At 46.1% G+C, this 19,604-nt stretch overlaps 1 protein-coding gene across 2 annotated transcripts in view; it reads left to right on the top strand.

The window, feature by feature from the left end:
• Cacna2d1 (calcium voltage-gated channel auxiliary subunit alpha2delta 1) overlaps positions 1 to 19,604 on the top strand; it is a 440,143-nt gene that overhangs the window by 347,359 nt on the left and 73,180 nt on the right. For both annotated transcript variants that reach the window (XM_059257264.1, XM_059257263.1), the window contains exons 11-12: positions 14,401 to 14,559; positions 16,164 to 16,268. In XM_059257264.1, the coding sequence (XP_059113247.1) occupies positions 14,401 to 14,559; positions 16,164 to 16,268 (264 nt within the window). The remainder of the gene's footprint in view (positions 1 to 14,400; positions 14,560 to 16,163; positions 16,269 to 19,604) is intronic.

Here is a 19,604-nt window from a genome sequence, read left to right as displayed (position 1 = left end):
GAAGAAATGGGTAGATGCAGTGGTACACTTTCTACTGCTCCTGCTCAGCTTCGCCCGCATGCTTCCTGGCCCAGCAGGCTGCACAGGCTTCTGCTTATCGTTAAAGACCTGCAGACTTGAACTTTCTGGGACAGAGAAGAAATCCATGAGTTATGCCTTTGGATTTCTGATTATGCGGTGTTCAAATATTCTCTTAATAGATAAAATCAGGGGCCTTAAATGTATTGAAAGACTCCCCGAAGGCAGTCTTCCCTCAGGAGAGACCCTTGCCCAAGGAACACACCGAAACCACGAATCAGATGCAAACAGCAAGAAGCTTTATTCCGGAACACGGGTACCCGGGGCGACACAGTCTCTCAAGAAGCTCAAGGGACTGGCGCGCCCACGGGCTGGAGCAGAGGGTTTTTATAGGGTCGGGCACGGGTACAGAAGCAAGAAGCCTGGTTACAGGGTTTTGATTGGATGATGCAAATGAGGCCAGTTCTGATTGGATGATTCGAATCAGGCCAGGTTCAAACCCAGGTCAGCTCGTGGTTTCTCCCCGAGCTCGCCCACGCCTAGCTTCTGTCTAGGGTACAGGGAGCTTCTGTCTAGGGTACAGGGTGTTTTCCCGACCTTTTTCTGACCTTTTAGTTCTTCGCTCTGGGGCCAGGTGGCTAACTGAGCTCCTCAGTACCTCTCAGGCTTTATTCAAAAACAGCCGAGCTAAGCTATGTTAGGCGGGGAGGCTGGGGGTCTTTCATTCCCCCATTTTCTTATCTCGGGAATGGAATCCTCCATTCATGGGGAAGATTGGTGACGTGACTCGAGTTCCATCTGGTTGAGCCTTTGGTATTGCTGGGTTAATACCAAAGTCTGAACAATAGAGACGCGTTCCCTGATAAATTGGACAAGTCTACTTAGGATACAGGGCCCAAACGTCAGGAGGAGTAATGGAATCAGAAGGGGTCCCAGAAGGGTGGAAATGAGGGTGGTGAGCCAGGGGGACCTTCTGAACCATCCTTCAAACCATCCCAGTATGATCCGCATAGAATCAACATTCCTCTTTAAGGGCGGCATATAACCCTCCCTCCTGTAAGAATAGGATGTCGAGTCCCCTTCTGTTCTGGAGCACTACTTCAGAGAGGGAGGTCAGGGATTTTTCTAAGGCGCTTACTGATTCCTCTAGGTCCCGAATGTCCTGATTCATGGCCGCTTGGAGCTGTCTGAATTGTTGGGTTTCCATTAGGGCGGTGGTGCCTGTCCCTACCCCGGCTGCTATTCCTCCCATAGTCAGCACCCCCCCAATAACAGGGCCAGAGTGAGAGACGCCGGCTCTCTCTTATACCGATAGGGTCTCATCTCAAAGTGTGGGTAAATCTCCTCTGGTGTATGGTAAACAATCTTTGGATACAACTCGATGAGCACACAAAAATCAGAGGTAGCATTGAGGGCTGAGACTGAAACGCAGGGGATAAGCCCAGTATTACATGCCCAATAGGTACCACTAGGGCCGGTGACATAACCAGAGACAGCGCTTATGGATAGGGTGCGGTTACACAGGTGTTGGTGGGTGCGGGGGACGCTCCCTAGACATAGTCCTTGTCCTGACACCTCTGAGATTGTGAGCTTATGTTGGGCTGTCCCTAGACATTGGCTCGGAGGGGGACTGTGAGTGTTAGCATAATTACCCTGGGTTGCTATCCCCTCGCAGTAGGGAGGCTGGGAAACCAGACACAGCCAACATTCCTGCGCTCTATTTGGGCAGGTCACATTTAAGGCCTGGCAAGCCCCCGCTAGCAGACCCAAGAGCCGGCCTCCGGCTCCCGGCCGGGGCGGCCTGGCAGAGGCCGGAGCTATACCTGGGCTGGCAATCGAACCGGGTCGAGGGGCAATCCTCGGGGGTGCCAGAACAGGCAAGGAGGGGCGCCTCTGGTCAGAGAGAACCTGATTGGGGCCTATAGGGGCGGAGGCCTCCTCAATCTCAAGCTCGACAGTGAATCCTACGCCCCGATCATATCCGGTTTCATATAACCTGAGCCCCCAAGTGCGCCCCCGTTGCCAGTTTCTATCAGCCTTCCCCGGGCCAGTGAAAGTTATGTTTAGGGGAAGTGAGAGCCCGGGCTCGAATCGGCTGACCTCGGTGGACCCAGCTGAGCAAGACCCCCCCCCCCCTGTAGCCTTCCTGAAACCTCTATTGGTCTGGATCAGGTCCCAGCTGGAGCTAGGACTCCAATATGCTGCGCCAGTGGTCTCGCAGCCCCATTGGGCGCAGAAGAAATTTCCTCCCCCCCCCCCCCCCGCATTTGAGGGCCCAGCCCCTCCCATCCCCCCCGGACAGACATGAAAGTCCGACTGGGCGAATCTACATCTTGCTCGAGGGTGACGGCATCCCGGATCCGGCCAATGCACCCCCCCCCGGGTGGGTGGAGGAGTTTAAGGCATCTGCCAGACCGTTTCCCCAGTTTGTGAGATGACCTTATGTTCCTGCTGGGTCGGTCTCCCTGGCAGCCTTCACATGAGAGGCGTGGATCCGTGCAGCAATCGACCTTGAGTGCAGTGGGGGTGGTCAGCAAGACAGTGTAGGGCCCCTTCCACCGTGACTCTAGATTCTTAGTCTGGTGGCGCCGGACCCAAACGGAGTCCCCAATCTGGAAAGGGTGGGGGACCACCGGCTTGTCCAGCTGCTCTCGGTAGGCTTTAGCCAAGGGTTTCCAGATCTCCTTCTGCACCAGCTGGAGGGCCTGTAGATGTGCCTCTAAAGTGGGGCTGGTGGCAAAAGATAAGATATCAGGATGGAGAAATTTCACGACTGGGGGTGGGGTCCCATATAGAATTTCAGAAGGGGTTAGGCCGTGCGGCCCAGGAGTATTCCGGGCTCGGTAAAGGGCCAAGGGAAGTAGGAGCACCCAATCTCTAGTGCCAGTTGCAAGGGTTAATTTGGTTAAAGTCTCCTTAATTGTCCTATTAGCTCGCTCTACCTGTCCTGAACTCTGGGGGCGGTTTCCAATTAACCCCCAATAATTTGGCCACTTTCTGACTTATCAGAGAGACGAAGGCAGGCCCGTTGTCCGACCCCAATATATGAGGCATCCCATACCTGGGGAAGATCTCTTCCAACAGTTTCTTTGTTGCCACATTAGCCGCCTCATTCTTGGTTGGAAACGTCCCAATCCATCCTGAAAAGGTGTCCACGAAGACCAGGAGGTACCGGTACCCATAGAGTCCGGGTTTAATTTCTGTGAAGTCTATTTCCCAATGTACACCTGGGCGATGCCCTCGTTGACGAGCCCCTTTGTTTAAATGAATCTTTCCTGCATTGACCTGAGCACAGGCTGGGCAGGTGGAAGATACCTGCTGAAGCACCCGGTCCTGGTTTAATAGCACAGTCCCAGTATTTTCATTGTATTCTTGCTCAAATGGGTCAGCGCATGAAGGAACCTCAGCATATATCGGGTATGGGAGGTTGGCATGACCATCCGGTTCCCTAATATATAGGCTTGCCTCCGTTGTTCCCAGCCCGCCCCCATTTTCTTTGCTAGCTCATGGTCTTCGGGGCTGTATGGCATGGGCTCTCTCCTGGGCGGAGGAGGCTCCGGAATGTCCTGTATAGCCATTAACTGGCTGCTCCCATCTGTGTACCAGCCGACGTCTGAGAGTTCTTAAGCGGCTGATCCGTCAGGTCAGGGTGGGTGCCATGTGCCTCGGCTAAAATCTGGAGGCAATCACGCTCCATAGAGGGGCTAGGCAGTGGCAGCAAGGTGGCAGGGTTAAGGGAAACTATGGGTCCGAACGTAACCCGGTCTGAGTCCAGGAGTAAGGCCTGATAATAAGTCATCCTGGCGTTGGAAAGCCATCTGTCTGGTGGTTGTCGGACCTAGGCCTCCACGGCATGGGAGGCCAGTACAGTCAGGGGCTGGCCTAGGGTCAGTTTCCCGGCATCCTTAAGTAGAACTGCAATGGCTGCCACCATGCGGAGGCAGGGAGGCCATCCTGTGGCCACGGGGTCTGATTTCTTAGACAAGTATGCTACAGGTCTCTTCCAAGGTCCCAGTTTTTGCACCAGTACCCCTTTAGCATAACCCGAGTTCTCGTCTACAAACAGTTCAAAGGGCTTGGTAATATCTGGCAGACCCTGAGCCGGAGCCTCAAGTAAGGCCTGTTTGATCCGTTGGAATGCCTCCTGCTGTTTCTCCTAGGCTCAGGGGGGCTCCTGGCCTCGACTCCCCTAGTCCCCCAGACTAAGGAGGTCCATGGTCTTGGGCTTGGGCCGGCGGGGTCCTTGTGGCTTCTTGGGGCATTCTCGGGCCCAGTGTCCCTTCTCCTTGCAGTAAGCACATTGATCTTTATCTAGGGGTGGCCTCCTTCGTTCTCCCGACCTGTCTCCCTCTCTCCGCTGTCTCTGAGATACAACGGCGGCCAGAACTTTCTTTATCTCCCTATGCTGCTTCCTATCCCTTTCCTCTTGTTTATCACATTCCCTTCCTTTCCCTGTATCACATTCCCTTCCTTTTCCCTTCCTTTCACATTCCCTTCCTTTCCTTTTCCCTTCCTTTCTATCACATCCTCTTCCTTTCTATCACATTCTCTTCCCTTCTATCACATCCTCTTCCTTTCTATCACATCCATAGGCCTTCTAGCGGCCGCTTGGAGACCCGCTAAGAGCAACTGGCGATAGAGACGTAGATGCTCCCTACCTTCAGGCGTATTGAAATCCCAGTTAGGGCGAATCAAGGGAGAAGCCGCATCGATGACATTCGGGAGTTGGGATGGCCTCCCGTCGTCGCCCGGAACCTGCTTCCGGGCCTCCAGGAAAACTCTCTGCTTTTCCTCTACTGTTAAGAGGGTCTGCAGGAGCTGCTGACAGTCGTAAACCTCAGCATCTGCCAACGGCCGAATTGCGGCCGCTAATGCGGCCGCCGCCGCCGCCTCCTCCACGGTGGCGGACGCCGCCCCCGCGGCGGCTGGACGCTGCCCCCGCGGCGGCTGGATGCTGAGCGGGTCCAGCCTGATGGGGAGGGGGCTCCCCTACCAGGAGATCTATGAGAGGGGAATTAGGGTCCGGGGGGAGGACAGGGGGCCCAGAGACTGGAGGGAGCTGTGGAAGGAAAGGCTTGACCCATGGAAATGGATTTCTGACCAGAGATCTCCAGATGGCGATGTATGGGACCTGGTCGGGGTGTCCATAAGGATTAGGGGCCAAAAACCTTGCCCTCCACCTGTAAAATAAGAGAGAGGTTAAAGGATCCTTCTCGCGGCCAGCCAGCATTCATCATGACCCATTCGGCCTTGCAGAGGGTGATCCGTTTTTTTTTTCCTTTTTAGCAATGACACCTTCATTGCTTCCTCGGGCCTTAACATCAGACCAGTGGTCCGTGGTTAGGCTCAGTGGGGTGGTGACGGTCTGCCCCATGGTGGTCTCTAGATAAAGAAGTGTTAGACATGTAACGATAAACAAAAAGACAAGACAGACGACAGAAATTTGCGCTGCGCGGCTTCGGCGTAAAACCGAAAACAGAAATACGACGGGGAAGCGGAGGAACCTCGATCTCCGTCCCCTACCCAAAATTCGGTCGGGGAAGCGGAGAAACCTCTCCGTCCCCTACCAACACCACGTATCCTTCTGATACGGGAGTGGCCCCGAAAACCCGTGCCCCAGAGGGGACTTCAGTGACCCGTGGAACGTCTTCCAGGGTTTCGGTGGGCGAAGTCTGAGCTCGTCAGCTCCTTCAGCCCCCACCACCGACTCAGACCTGACCTGAATCAGACCTGACCTGAATTAGGGCGCCCGACGAAAACAGAAGACGAATAGACAGACTGAGACAAGACAGACAGTGGCCGGCCAACTTACCTCCTGACAGTGGGTCGGTGGTTCCGAGGCAGAGGGGGTCTCTTTTCCCGGCCAACGCACCAAATGAAAGACTCCCCGAAGGCAGTCTTCCCTCAGGAGAGACCCTTGCCCAAGGAACACACCGAAACCACGAATCAGATGCAAACAGCAAGAGGCTTTATTCCGGAACACGGGTACCCGGGGCGACACAGTCTCTCAAGAAGCTCAAGGGACTGGCGCGCCCACGGGCTGGAGCAGAGGGTTTTTATAGGGTCGGGCACGGGTACAGAAGCAAGAAGCCTGGTTACAGGGTTTTGATTGGATGATGCAAATGAGGCCAGTTCTGATTGGATGATTCGAATCAGGCCAGGTTCAAACCCAGGTCAGCTCGTGGTTTCTCCCCGAGCTCGCCCACGCCTAGCTTCTGTCTAGGGTACAGGGTGTTTTCCCGACCTTTTTCTGACCTTTTAGTTCCTCGCTCTGGGGCCAGGTGGCTAACTGAGCTCCTCAGTACCTCTCAGGCTTTATTCAAAAACAGCCGAGCTAAGCTATGTTAGGCGGGGAGGCTGGGGGTCTTTCAGTATCTTCTCAGTCGCCATGCACAGTTCCAAAATATATAATGCTGTATTTTCATAGCTTTGCTCTAAAGTTTTAATATTCAACTTTGAAATAATACCTGAGTATGTCTTACCAAAGTCTGCTGTTTAAGTTTTTTGATATGAATATTTGTAAATGTATACATACATATATGTACATATATGTATAGTAAAAGCAGATAACTCTAAGATGTCTGAAATATATTCCTATCCAATTTAGACTCCTTAAAATTTGTCATTGCTTTCCTAGGAGAATAAGATTAGCTATAGGGAATTATATATTGCCAGTAATTCCTTTATCTACATTATTTATGAGTTTTATTATGAGTGCAATTGTAAGATTTCTCTATACAGCACTGAATTTGCACTTAGGAATTGAATTTACATTCACTTGATTTGTATTAAACTTACTTAATGAGATGCTTCACTTTTTGCCAGCAGGTCAAGGCCAAAGGAAGACTCCGGGCAATACATTACCCTGCACTCATTGTCTGCATAGTAATTCCTGGGACTGTTGATGTGTTAGCAAACTATTTTTATCTTCTCACATTCTTTCATTTTCATAATGAAAATCGTAGGCTAAGACTTGCATCACATCACAGAAGAATCTCCATTCTTAGGTGATAGATAGTGGTGTGGGGTTGGTCCTATAGACTGTAGGTATGGTTTTCAACATTTGAGTTTATAGAAAACCGTAAACAAATATATTGGAAGTTTATTCTCATCCATCTGACATGCCTGAAAGCACTGTTCAAAATACAAATGAGAACTCACTTGGATTATTTATCTTCCTGACATTTGACTTCCTGTTTCATCTCTTACCTCTGACCTTCCGTGTGTTCTTTAAAGAGATCTTAGACTTGTAGGTAGCAACAGTTACTACCTGGGACAGACCTGAGCTGCTGCAGCCTGTGCTGTCTGCACCGTTCTGCTTCCGGGGGGTGGGGGGTGGGGGGTGGGGGGGGAAGGCTCTCCCCAGCTTGCTCTCCTCACTGTTCCATGTGGATCGTGCTTCCCATCTTCCTCCAGGTTTTATGTTTTGTCTCCCTCTATTTTCTACCATCTTTTCCTTCCTGTCTTTTTCACCCTCAGTCTCCTTATGCCCCTATGGCACTGGGCCTTAAAGAGTTATCCCTAGACCAACCAAGTGCACTCTGAGGGCCGCCCCATACTGCTGCTCTGCCCCCACCAGGGTACCGTGAAGATTTGTCCTGAACAGTCTGCTGCTTTCTGTCTGGGAGTGCCTCTGCTCAGTGGGCTTTTCCTGAGCCTTGTATGTATGTCCTGCATCGCCCGCCTCCTCACAATTTTCCTTCCCATGTTCCTTCCTCCCTTTCCCTCTCCTTCCCCCTCCCCTTCCCCCTCCCCTCCCCTCACTCTTATGACATAACTACCCCTCTGTTTCTATGGGAACTCAATCTTAGGATTTTTGGGAATTTCTTCTCTACTTCACTGTTATTCACGTGGCTATAGGCCAAATTTCTGTGGTAAAGCTTTTTTTCCCCTTTTAATCCTTAGCCAGGACCACTCTCATGCCTCACGCTTTAGATGGTATCAGTTCTTGGCACCCCACTTCTGTGTCTCACACTGGCTGAAATCTCACCTTAAGGTGAACCTTGTTTTTCTTCCCAGTTCCAAACTCGTCCTCCAGCAGATGTCCTGCAGACTGTTCAAAGGCCCATGTCAGAAACCTGGCAGCCACTCGAGATCCATATCTGGACTTCTCCTCATGCTAAATCTATCATGATCTGTTGCTCCCCTCTCTAAAACAGACCCTCAGCCCTTTCTTTCTAACCATTCCCCTGAATAACATAAGGATTGCCAACCAGGTCACTTCAGTAGACTCTGGGTATTCACTTCTGAATTCTATTTCCCAAGAGGTGGTTAGCCTGACCTCTTAAATATTCCAAAAATTATTCTTCATTTGGCATAAAACCTTGCAGTCACTGAACACTTGACACAGTGAATTCCCACTCCCTCTTCATCTCTTTAAGATGCCATGTGATCTAACCCCAGCTGCCTTCTCTGACCTGGGGTCATCCGTACTCATGTACGGCAAAGATAGCTACTACTTCAAACCCTGAACAGCTCCCCACACCCTAAGTCAAGGACTCCACACATGCTCTGTTTGCCTGGAATGTTCTTTTTCCATGCTTTTCACTTCAACATTTCTCTGAGGTAGATGGCCCTCAGAAATGCCACTGCTCAGGGGAATCTCTCCCACTGTTCACTTTCCAAATCAGAAACTCTCCTCAAGTGTTCTTTCCCAGAACATGACACTCGGTGCTTCATGGAGCTAAGCAGTTTGCCATAGTACACTGAGAGAGGTGACCGTGGGGTGCCTGTGGGGTGCCTGTGGGGTGACCGTGCGGTGACCGTGGGGTGCCTGTGGGGTGACTGTGGGGTGAGCGTGGGGTGCCCGTGGGGTGAGCGTGGGGTGCCTGTGGGGTGACCGTGGGGTGACTGTGGGGTGCCTGTGGGGTGCCTGTGGGGTGACCGTGGGGTGACCTAGGGTGCCTGTGAGGTGACCGTGGGGTGACCGTGGGGTGACTGTGGGTGCCTGTGTGGTGACTGTGGGGTGACCGTGGGGTGCCTGTGGGGTGACCGTGGGGTGCCTGTGGGTGCCTGTGGGGTGACCGTGGGGTGCCTGTGGGGTGCCTGTGGGGTGACCGTGGGGTGCCTGTGGGGTGACCGTGGGGTGACCGTGGGGTGCCTGTGGGGTGACCGTGGGGTGCCTGTGGGGTGTCTGTGGGGTGACAGTGCGTGCCTGTGGGGTGACCGTGGGGTGACCATGCGTGCCTGTGGGGTGACCGTGGGGTGCCTGTGGGGTGACCGTGGGGTGCCTGTGGGGTGACCGTGGGGTGACCGTGGGTGCCTGTGGGGTGACCGTGGGGTGCCTGTGGGGTGACCGTGGGATGACCGTGGGGTGCCTGTGGGGTGACCATGGGGTGACCGTGGGGTGCCTGTGGGGTGACCGTGGGGTGCCTGTGGGGTGACCGTGGGTGCCTGTGGGGTGACCGTGGGGTGCCTGTGGGGTGACCGTGGGGTGACCATGGGGTGCCTGTGGGGTGACCGTGGGGTGCCTGTGGGGTGACCGTGGGGTGCCTATGGGGTGACAGACGGTTGGCATGGCTGCTGCAGTTCTGACTCTCACTGCTTATTAGTTATGTGTCTAGGGACACATTATTTTAAAATAGAATTTTTCATACAATAAAAAATTCACACACACACAGGAATCCCTCCCATACAAACGCAAACCAGAGCCACAGCACATACTCAAAGGACCTGAAAAGTAAAAATAATAATAATAATAATAACAATAATAAAATAAGTAAGTAATAAACTCTCTGATGCAACATTAAGAGACAAAGACCTCTCAGAGGTGCCACTGAGTTCGTTTTGTGTTGGCCATCAATTTCTAGGCCTGTAGTGGGGCCTAACCTTAGTTTGTTTCCCCATGAGACTCCCTTGGAGAAAATTTTCATTTTCAAGTGGCTATCAATTAGAGATAGCATCTGGGTTAGAGATGCAGCATGTGTCCACTTCTCTCAGCTCATCTTGTCCAGACCCATGCAGGCTGTATGCATACTGCCACAGTCTCTGTGATTTCATATGTGTGGTGGTCATGCTATGTTGTGGGAGTCTGCTGGAATCCAGTTCTGACCTGTCGAAGGATTCTTGGGGCAGAGAGAGGAATGAGGAAATATTAGATAGAAAAATAGGTGGAGATGATAAGAAAGACACAGACACAGGATAGCTTCAGGAGGGCCCTGGATCAGTACCCAGTCACCTCCAAGTTTATACCAAAGGGGTTTTTATACAATGCCAAAGGACAAAGCAGAAGACCTTCCCCTTTTCAAGATCAAAGCACAACATACAGCCAAGTGTAGACCCTTCAAAACACCTGGTAACTACGCCCATGGCCACATCATCCCATTATGCATCCCTGCTGGGTAAAGCAAGCTCAGATTCTCTGACCTTGAGTAAGGTCTCACTAGGGAGCCCCTGTGGGCCTCCACAGTTCCCCCTTCTTAATGATGTAAATGTCTCAAGTGAGGGTTCAGAGCTTAACTCTATGCAACTCTGAATCAGCTTTCAATTAAGAGCTTGCAAGTAGCTGGAATAATCATAGCAAAATACCTGCTCCTTATGGCTGCTGTACCTCCTAGTAAAGGAGTAGAGGATGATAACGATGGAATGGCCTTTTGAAATGTGTCTAAGATGTCTATAACAGTCTTAGCTGCATCAAGCCCTTTTTTAAATCAATAAATTCCTGATGCAACCACATCAAATAAATCAATAAACTCCTAATGCAACCCATTACATCTAAGGACTCCTTAGCATCACCATACCATGGTTCATTAACTTTAACAGATTAATGTTCTAGTATGAATATTACTATACACAATTACAATTCTCACAAACATATCCAAAGCAAACTCTTAATAGAACTATTTACACTTCATAAACTTTAGCAAACATCCGAAAACAATTTCTTAATAGAACTTTCTGCATTTTTTGCTAACAAACCATCGAGTACACTAATACAGGCTAACATTATCCATACAAAGAACAAGAACACATTTTTGCATTTGAGCTGCTCCAGTCCAGCAGCAAAAAGCTTTATGCCAACTCCTACTCATCAGAACCTTTTTTTAAAATTAAGTAGATTGAGGAATATAACAACTCCCCCTTACTATATATTTTTTGAAGCTTCATCTTGCGCCTGAGTAGAAAAAACAAACTTCTCTGTCCCTACACAAAACATTTTCATTTCTACACAAAACAGTTTGTGACTCATCACAGTTGATAATGTATATATATGCATAAGTGAAATCAAAACTGTCCCATTGTAATCAAACCACTCCTGTCCATCCCATTTCTTGAGTTTGAAAAGTTAAAAAACCAGTTCTGACATCAGTCTTAATGTTCCACTGAAAGCTCAAGATCAGGGCCTGCCTCGCCAGCTGCCCTGAAGTCTTTGTATAGCTGTCCCTGAAATGCGCGGCCAGCTGGGAACACTAAGACATGGAGATGCCTGCTCTCTGGCCTACTGGGTGCACACCCTGGGGGTACCTTTCTCCAGAGGCTTTGTCTCTCAAGCAGTGGCCAAGGCACCCTGCACACTCGCCCTCTAGCTGCCCACTTGGCTCTCTACCCACGCTCTCCTGGAGTGTCCCTTGCTCAGCTCTGGCTCCAGGTGACCAGTCTGCTCTGGCCGCTGGGGTCCGAAGCCTTCACCACCACTTGTATACCTTCTCTCCCCTGGCTCATCAAGGCCAAGGGGCTAGCCTCCAGCCATGCCAGTCCAGGGCTCTCACAAGCACCCTGGCTGACTGTGCTCTCCTCACTGTGGCTCCTTCATGGCAGAAAGCAGGCAGAACCCTCCTGCCATCAGTGGCTCTCTCAGCATCTGCTGCCTGTGACACCATGATACCCCTCAGATCTCAGCTGCTAATGCTCGCTTGGTCAGCCACTGCTCCAGCTGCTGCTGCTGCTTCCTGTGGGGGCTTCTAAAACTGTTGCTCATTCTTGGACTGCCAAGTCTAAAGTGGCTGCTCAGCCCCAGATGCTGCTTTCTGCATCCTAGGTACCACACTAGGGAAAATTGACTCCATTCTAATATACCTAAACCTGCATTTCTCAAACTTCACCAAAACTTTTATGACTTACTTATATACAACTTTAGACCTAACAGTAGATAGATGGTTGATTGATTGATAGATAGATAGACAGACAGACTTGCTGCAGTCTACTATTACCCTGTTCTGTATTTACAGTTTTATTCCTGAAGAAGAATATCACTGCACCCCAATTAATTATTGAGCACATCCACTTAACCTGTGGTGCTCCTTCTCTTTTATCCTTTGTACCCAAGTTCCACATCCAGGTGCCATATGTGGGAGTCTGCTGGAGTCCAGATCTGACCTGTCAAAGGGTTCTTGGGTGGAGGAAAAAGAAATGAGGAAATATTAGATTGAAATATAGGTGGAGATGATAAGAAAGACAGAGACACAGGATAGCTTCGGGAGGGCTTTGGGTCAATACCCAGTCACCTCGAGGTTTATTCAAAAGGGATTTTTATACAGTGCCAAGATCAAAGCACAACATACAGCTAAGTGTAGACCCTTCAAAACACCTGGTAACCATGCCCATGGCCAAATAAATCACCCCATTATGTAGCCCTGTTGGGCAAGCAAGCTCAGATTCTCTGACCTTGAGTAAGGTCTCACTAGGGAGCCCCTGTAGGCCTCCACACGGTGTTTAGCAGGCCTTGTTTTCTTGGTGTTCTCACCTACACTCTTTTCTGCTTCCTCGTTCTCATGGAATCCTGAGCCCTGAAGGGAGGGATTTGATGGAGACATCCAAGTTAGGGCTGAGTGTTCCAAAGTCTCTCACTCTGTGCACATTTTAGGGACAAGTTATTTAACCTCTGTGTGTGAGTTTCCTCAAGGATCACATGAGGACAATATGGATGCCTATCATGTAAGAAATTTGCAAAGAGGAGGTGATTACTATTTTAGCTGATAGTAAACACTCCATAAGCTTTTGTTTACAAATCTGTGGTGTATGTGTGTTTTTGTATGCGTGAAATTTGCTTTATGTCTGAATGCATGGTTATGTATTATGATTCTTGATTGCAGTTAATGTTTACTTGACAGATGCATATTGTACTGCATATTATAATTATGTCTAGAAAAAGAAGAATGCCGTACTATATTTATATGATATGTAATCATTTGTAATGTGTGGAGGCTCACAACGGTTTCCTAGTGAGATCTGATCTTGCTCTTCACCCAGAAGAGCTGCATTAGAGGATTGCTTGACCACATGCATGGTTACCAGGTGTTTGAAAGGGTCTGCACTTGGCTGTGCTAGGGAAGGTCTTTTGCTCCACCCCTTGGCAGTCCTTTAAAAAGCCCTTTAGAAGAGACAGAAGGGGCTGGTGGATGAGGATACAGGCCCGCCCGAGCTATCCTGTGTTTCTATCTGTCTCTCTCCCCTCTATTCTTCTATCTAAATATTTTTCACTTCTTCCTCCTCAAGAGTACCCTCAAGTAAAAGTGGGAGCATATCTCCCACAATAATGCATGCATTAGAATTATTGAATTACGTTTTTGATCTGTGAATATCTTTTGACAACTTATCTGTCTGGCCCCCTTTCTTCTATCAAGACCATTCATTATTTTCATTTTGCACATCACTACAGTCATGGGAATCCTATTTAAATTACAGATTTTCTGAACAATGGGACAGTTCTTCTCATCTTAGAATCCTGGATTGTATTGCAGCCTTCTAATTGTTCTCATCATTTGGAAACACCAAGTGCCCTGGGTGAACACTTTTCCTAGAGTTAGAGAAGTTACCCTGTTGATGTTGTTAATGCTCAGTTCCAGGCCGGCATCGTTGGATTGGGTGTTTGTCCTCTCATCGCCCACCATACTTACAAAGGTCTGTTTGTCCAGCACATTGCCTTGGTGATTCTCCATATTCTTACTGTGTGATCACCGAGGACTGATATTCCTAAAAGGCTTTTGTTGTTCTCAGTTTTATTAGAATGCTTCCTGGGCTTAGTTCTCATAGAAAGATTATTTAATTTCTAAATACCATCAGCTCATATCATTCTTTACATCCTTGTTCTAAGAAATCCTTTCTGGTCAGTTACAGTTAAAAAATGCCTACTTTCTTTTTGTGTCCTGAGCAAGCAGATCACTTCTGGATTCTTTATATATGAGAACTGAAAGATTCCTCACACAAATCAAATCCCAAATTTATAAACAGGTGAGGTTTTCACAGGGTTTACTAAGGCAAGTACCCAGGGTTATAGTAAGTGAAAATGCCACTTGGTCCCTAGCACAGTTAGTTACTTGGGCATTTTTTTCCTTTTGAAAGGAAAACGGTGCAATGTGCTTGAGATGCATGCAATTGAAATTTGGTAAAAATTGTATGGTTGATTTCAATGTTCGTTTATATATTTTCTTTTACTCTTCGCAGTTTAACAGCAATGCTCAAGATGTGAGCTGCTTCCAGCACCTGGTTCAGGCAAACGTGAGAAACAAGAAAGTGTTGAAAGATGCCGTCAATAACATCACAGCCAAAGGGATAACGGACTATAAGAAGGGCTTTAGCTTTGCATTTGAACAGCTGCTTAATGTAAGTGTCAATTAAAAAAACATTCTATTTTGTCTGTTTCTAGATATTTTGATAAAAAATCACTGATCATCATTGGAATTTGCAAACAGGTTCTGTTCAAATATAAGAGCTGTGGTTAAAGGTGACACATGTGTTAGTCAATACTTGGGTTTCTGTTCCTTCATTAGAAGCTTTTACTGTCTCTGTCCTAATGGGCTTGTCGATGTGCAGAGATAAAATGAAGTAGGATCTTGTCACCAGTTTAGGGAAATGTCTCATTAATTTTTGTACCAAAAGATGGGCTTTATTGTCCTTGAAAAAGAAGGGTATGGACCTTTGGTAAGCTACAGCCCTACAAACCGATTATTCATATTAAAAAAATTATTGCTCATTTCAAGGTCAAAGCTGATGATCTCAATTACAGGAGGTCTTCAAGGACTTTGGAAGATGTCCTACTTGAATTGCATCAAATTGCACACTGACGTTTGAAGACATTGATAGAAGAACATAGTGTATATTTCTCACTAACTTTATAGTTATTTCATATTGAAATGATAGTACTTTGAATGACTAATTTAAATGAAATCTATAACAAGAATTAACTTATTACTCTCCTTTAGGAGGCCTTTAGAAATTTTTAAATTATGTGGTAGGCTCACATTATACTTCTTGTAGATAGCAGTAAGCTAGAAGGTTGACATTTTCAAAGAAGCTGAACATTCAGAAGTTAGTGCAATCCTTTTTTCTCATCATTTAAGCAAACACATTCCATAATAGTAGAAAAGCTAAGATTATAATTTGATACCTCCAAGAAATCTAACTTGCTAAATTAAAGTGTTCATTTTAATGGCCCTCTGATGCTAATTCATTATTTTGTGCTCAGTTTTTCGAAAGACCTTAAAGGTTAAGAGGATTTATTGCTGGAATTGAGTCTTGCAGGATTAGAATCTGTGTAGCAGGTCAAGAGAGGACAGAGCTGGAGTGGGGGGTGTTCCGGGAGTCCCATCATTTATGGAGCCCTAAGGAGCACTGTGTGAGGGACAATGCATGAGTCTGTCCTCCCAAAATATAAGGCAAAAGAAATAGGATACTCAAAGAGGGAAGAACAGAAAGATTATTTGGAAAAGGATTGAAAGGTTAATGGGAAAAGTGTGAATCATTTCAAGTGAATGTTACTTGTTTGCTTCTGCTATAAAATTATAAAGGTATGTAGAAGAAGCATTCACTCTTACAAAACCCAAACACTAATCAGTTCCTGGGGTATTATGTACCAGGTGCTGCCTAAATACCACATTGTCTTACTTTTATGGAGCTTGTATTCATTTAGGAAAAACTGACACTATACAAATAAAATGCTGACCGTATGCAAAATAAAAAAATTATGAAGAAAATATAATCTGGAGCATATTGCAGTTTAAAACACATTGGTCTGGGAAGGTGTCCCTGACAGTGACATTTGACTATCTAAGTACTAAGGCTGGGCTGATCCACAAATCTGATTTTAGAATATACTACTGGGCAGAAATTTTGTTTGTAGGATGTAATATGAGCATACGTTTTTCATATTGGTTTTCTTTTCCAAATTTTCATTATGGATAATTTGCATATATACATATTTTTGACAGTATAATGTTTCCAGAGCCAATTGCAACAAGATCATCATGTTATTCACAGATGGAGGAGAGGAGAGAGCCCAGGAGATATTTGCCAAATACAATAAAGACAAAAAAGTGAGTGTTGTTTTCTAATATCTTAATTTTAACATGTAGGTGATTTTCATAAAGATACTCTATAATGGGGGTGAGCAGAATTTTTTTCTCCAAAATGTTAGTTGTAGTTATAAAATTAATAACATATTAATGGTGAAATAAAACTTTTTCGGGTAACCAAGCACCAAGCTATAAATACACTAGTCTAATGTTGTAGATTTATAGGGTACATTGGATTCTTATATCAACAAATGAGAGAAATAAAGGGAGTTTCAGTCTTTCTTGGATAAAGCTTTATGTCTCCTAATCATTGAAATTGGTAGGAAGACTCAGTATTCTAAATACACCAAGAAATTTCTACAGTGATATTTTAGATTGATGTAAAAATAACTCACAAAAGTAAACAGATGCAGCCTGCTTGAAAATGAATTCAGTGGAAGGCTCAAGATGAATTCTTTAATTAGTATAATAAATTAAAGAATGCTATCACTAAAACCATGGACAGTATGAAGATCAGTGTTTTACAGTTGGAATATGTTCATTTCCTTGTTTGTGGTACTACAGGAGGGATGCAGTGTGGTTACAGGGTCATGCTGTGGAGATATTATTATTATATTACTATTAAGACTAGGAATCTTACCAAGAGTTTACATGTATTTTCTTATTGACATCCCATATTTATAATAGATACTGATTCTCAATCTATTTTCCTAAAACGCTAAAGGACCACCTTAAAAGTCATGGGGGAAGATACAACGTCTCTCCTGTGCTTTAAAAAATTATACATTTATCCTAACAAAGACTACATCCATCTTCAACCTCCAGGTAGCTGTGCCTGTAGGTGTGCATGACCATACCTGGCTTTTTGATCAACAGTTTTACTGTTTGGGACAATTTGCCTCAGCAGTAGCTCCAATCGATTGTTTTATAGCTGTTTGAGGCATGTGGGGAGTTTTTGCATATATTAGAGAGAAGAACTACAGGTAGTTGATGATTGCTTGTAGAGGGAGAATCAGTCTTTATAGTGTACCCAGGGGTCCCGGGGTTTAGCTACATCCAGAGTGGGATATCTGAGGGAAAAAATCTATGTACACTATGTTTTTATGTCTGTTAACTTTATTTCTCTAAGACAAAATTCTATCAATTCAGCTACAGCTGCTCCAGGCATTCAAGGCAGGAATAACTCTAGACATACCAAGCTCTATACCCGTCTACTTTATTTCTCTGGGATGAAATCCTGTCTCCATAACTACAGTTCCATCCAGTTCACTAGCTCATAGTCTTGCTATCGACTAAACTATGCTTCCAGCCTCATCTTCATCCTCTATATCCTCTTTCTCCATCCCTGCTGCTCTTTACTCCTGGCACTCAGAAAACTCTACCCTAGATCTGCTTGCCCTCTACAGAACCTCTGCCATCCTCTCTCCTCTCTCGCCATGCTGTTCTGTCCCTTTCTAAAGCAAATGCCTGCCCTTTCTTTCCCTGGGCACACGGTTCTCTGCCTCCTCAGGAATGTTGTTTTACTTCCTACCTTGTTATGTAAAAACCTCTTTTGAGAGTTCAACCCTAAACACATATAAGCAAGATTGAATTATTTCATCTGGTTGTATTTATAAACGTGTGTGTGTGTGTGTTAATTATAAATAAAGAATAAGAAACCATGAATTTTAGAAGAAATGGGAACAGCACAAGAGGATAGAGGAGGAGTGATGAATCATGATGTAAATACAGTGCTCATATATGAAATTCACACAAAAAATACATTTAAAGAAGCTGTTTCTTTGTTGATTGCTGTTCTATTCAAAACATAGGCTATAGGGACAACTCGAGTCATGTTCTGGCAAATAGATAAGTAAACCATGCCACCTACTATGGTGATATTTTGTTTGTATTAAAATGTTATTTGTATGTTAAAGTTGCCTGGGGGTCAGAGCTATTAGCAAGCCATAGGAAAGCCAGGTGGTGGTGGCGTACACTGGTAATCCCAGCATTTGGTAGGCAAAGCTAGGTAAGTCTCTGTGTGTTCAAGGATACAGCCAGCATTGGATACACATGCCTTTAATCTCAATAACAACCATAGAAGACCTGGAGGTCTGTACAGACAGGCAGTGACGAGGCGGTCATGTGGTTGGGTTTACAACCAATGAAAAGGCAGAACAGAAAGTCTATATAAAGACTTTAACACAGGAAGTAGCTCTCTTTTGGAGAGGTAGGACCACCGCAGGAGGAAGGGTAAGGCTTTTTGCTCTTAGCTCTGACCTCTTGGCTTTCTTCTTTGCATTGATTCTGTGTTTCTTATTTAATAAGACGATTGGTTACATCTACAACCTACGTGCTAGGAAATGCTAGTTAGCCTCAACCAAAAGGAACTGTGTAGTATAGAACATGCTCAAACTTTGATATCATGCTTAGTGAAATAAACTTTTTGCATACACACATTCAAAACAGTGAATATTATGTTTGCATGTACATGAGAAATCTGCAATAGTCAAGTTCACACAACCATGAACTTGCCAGGGACTGGAAAAAGGAATGGATAATCATCTCATATTGCGTCTGTGAGCACATAGCTAAAGCTTCGCAACATGATTCCATTCAGCTGCATTGCAGCACTGTAACTGTAAAAAAGTACGTCATTTTTGAGTTAGATATGTTTTTATAACTTCTTTTATTTTTTGGAGCTTATAATTCCATCCTTTCTCTTTCCACTTCCTAAGGGGATATTGTGAAAGAGGAGGTAGAAAGTGTGTAAGAGCCAGAAGTTGAGGGAGCTTGATTAGTAATGGCGGACACCTCACTTCTAAGGTCTCACCAACATGGCGGCTCAAACATGAGCTCAAAGTACGTCTTCTTAAAGGCTAGTTGAGGGTATATCTCATGCAGTGTGATTTTATCATAATAATACAAAAATTAAACATATAAAATTATCAGTCCTTAAAAATTTGTGATCATTAAAAAACAACCTGAAAACTACCATTTTACTTGAACTTTTTCCTCCAAACCTCCTTGACATTAACATGGCCAATGGATGCCTCATTTACATTCCCTTTCCATCTAGAAAGTCATTTCCAGCAGCCCAGGTAGGTGCGATGGGATGTCTGGACAGCTGATGAATGAGTCTGTGGATGTACAGCACAGTTTAATGAAGCCTGAAGCCTTGAGAATTAGAGCAAAATGTTTGGGCTCCTTTTATGGAATGTCCTACTCTTGGGAATCAATCTACCTGATTAGAGATAGGCAGAGATTTAAAACCAAATCCATGTTAGTCTCCTGGAGCAGCTGTTCCAAATTAAAACACATTAGCTTTCTAATCTTTACCTGCAGCAGGGACATTCCTTTGGGCTCACCCGTGTGTAT

Source organism: Peromyscus eremicus, chromosome 3 (genome assembly GCF_949786415.1).
Source record: "Peromyscus eremicus chromosome 3, PerEre_H2_v1, whole genome shotgun sequence".
Lineage (NCBI taxonomy): Eukaryota > Metazoa > Chordata > Mammalia > Rodentia > Cricetidae > Peromyscus > Peromyscus eremicus.
Note: the sequence above shows the minus strand (reverse complement) of the source record. Positions and strands in the feature narration are given on the sequence as shown.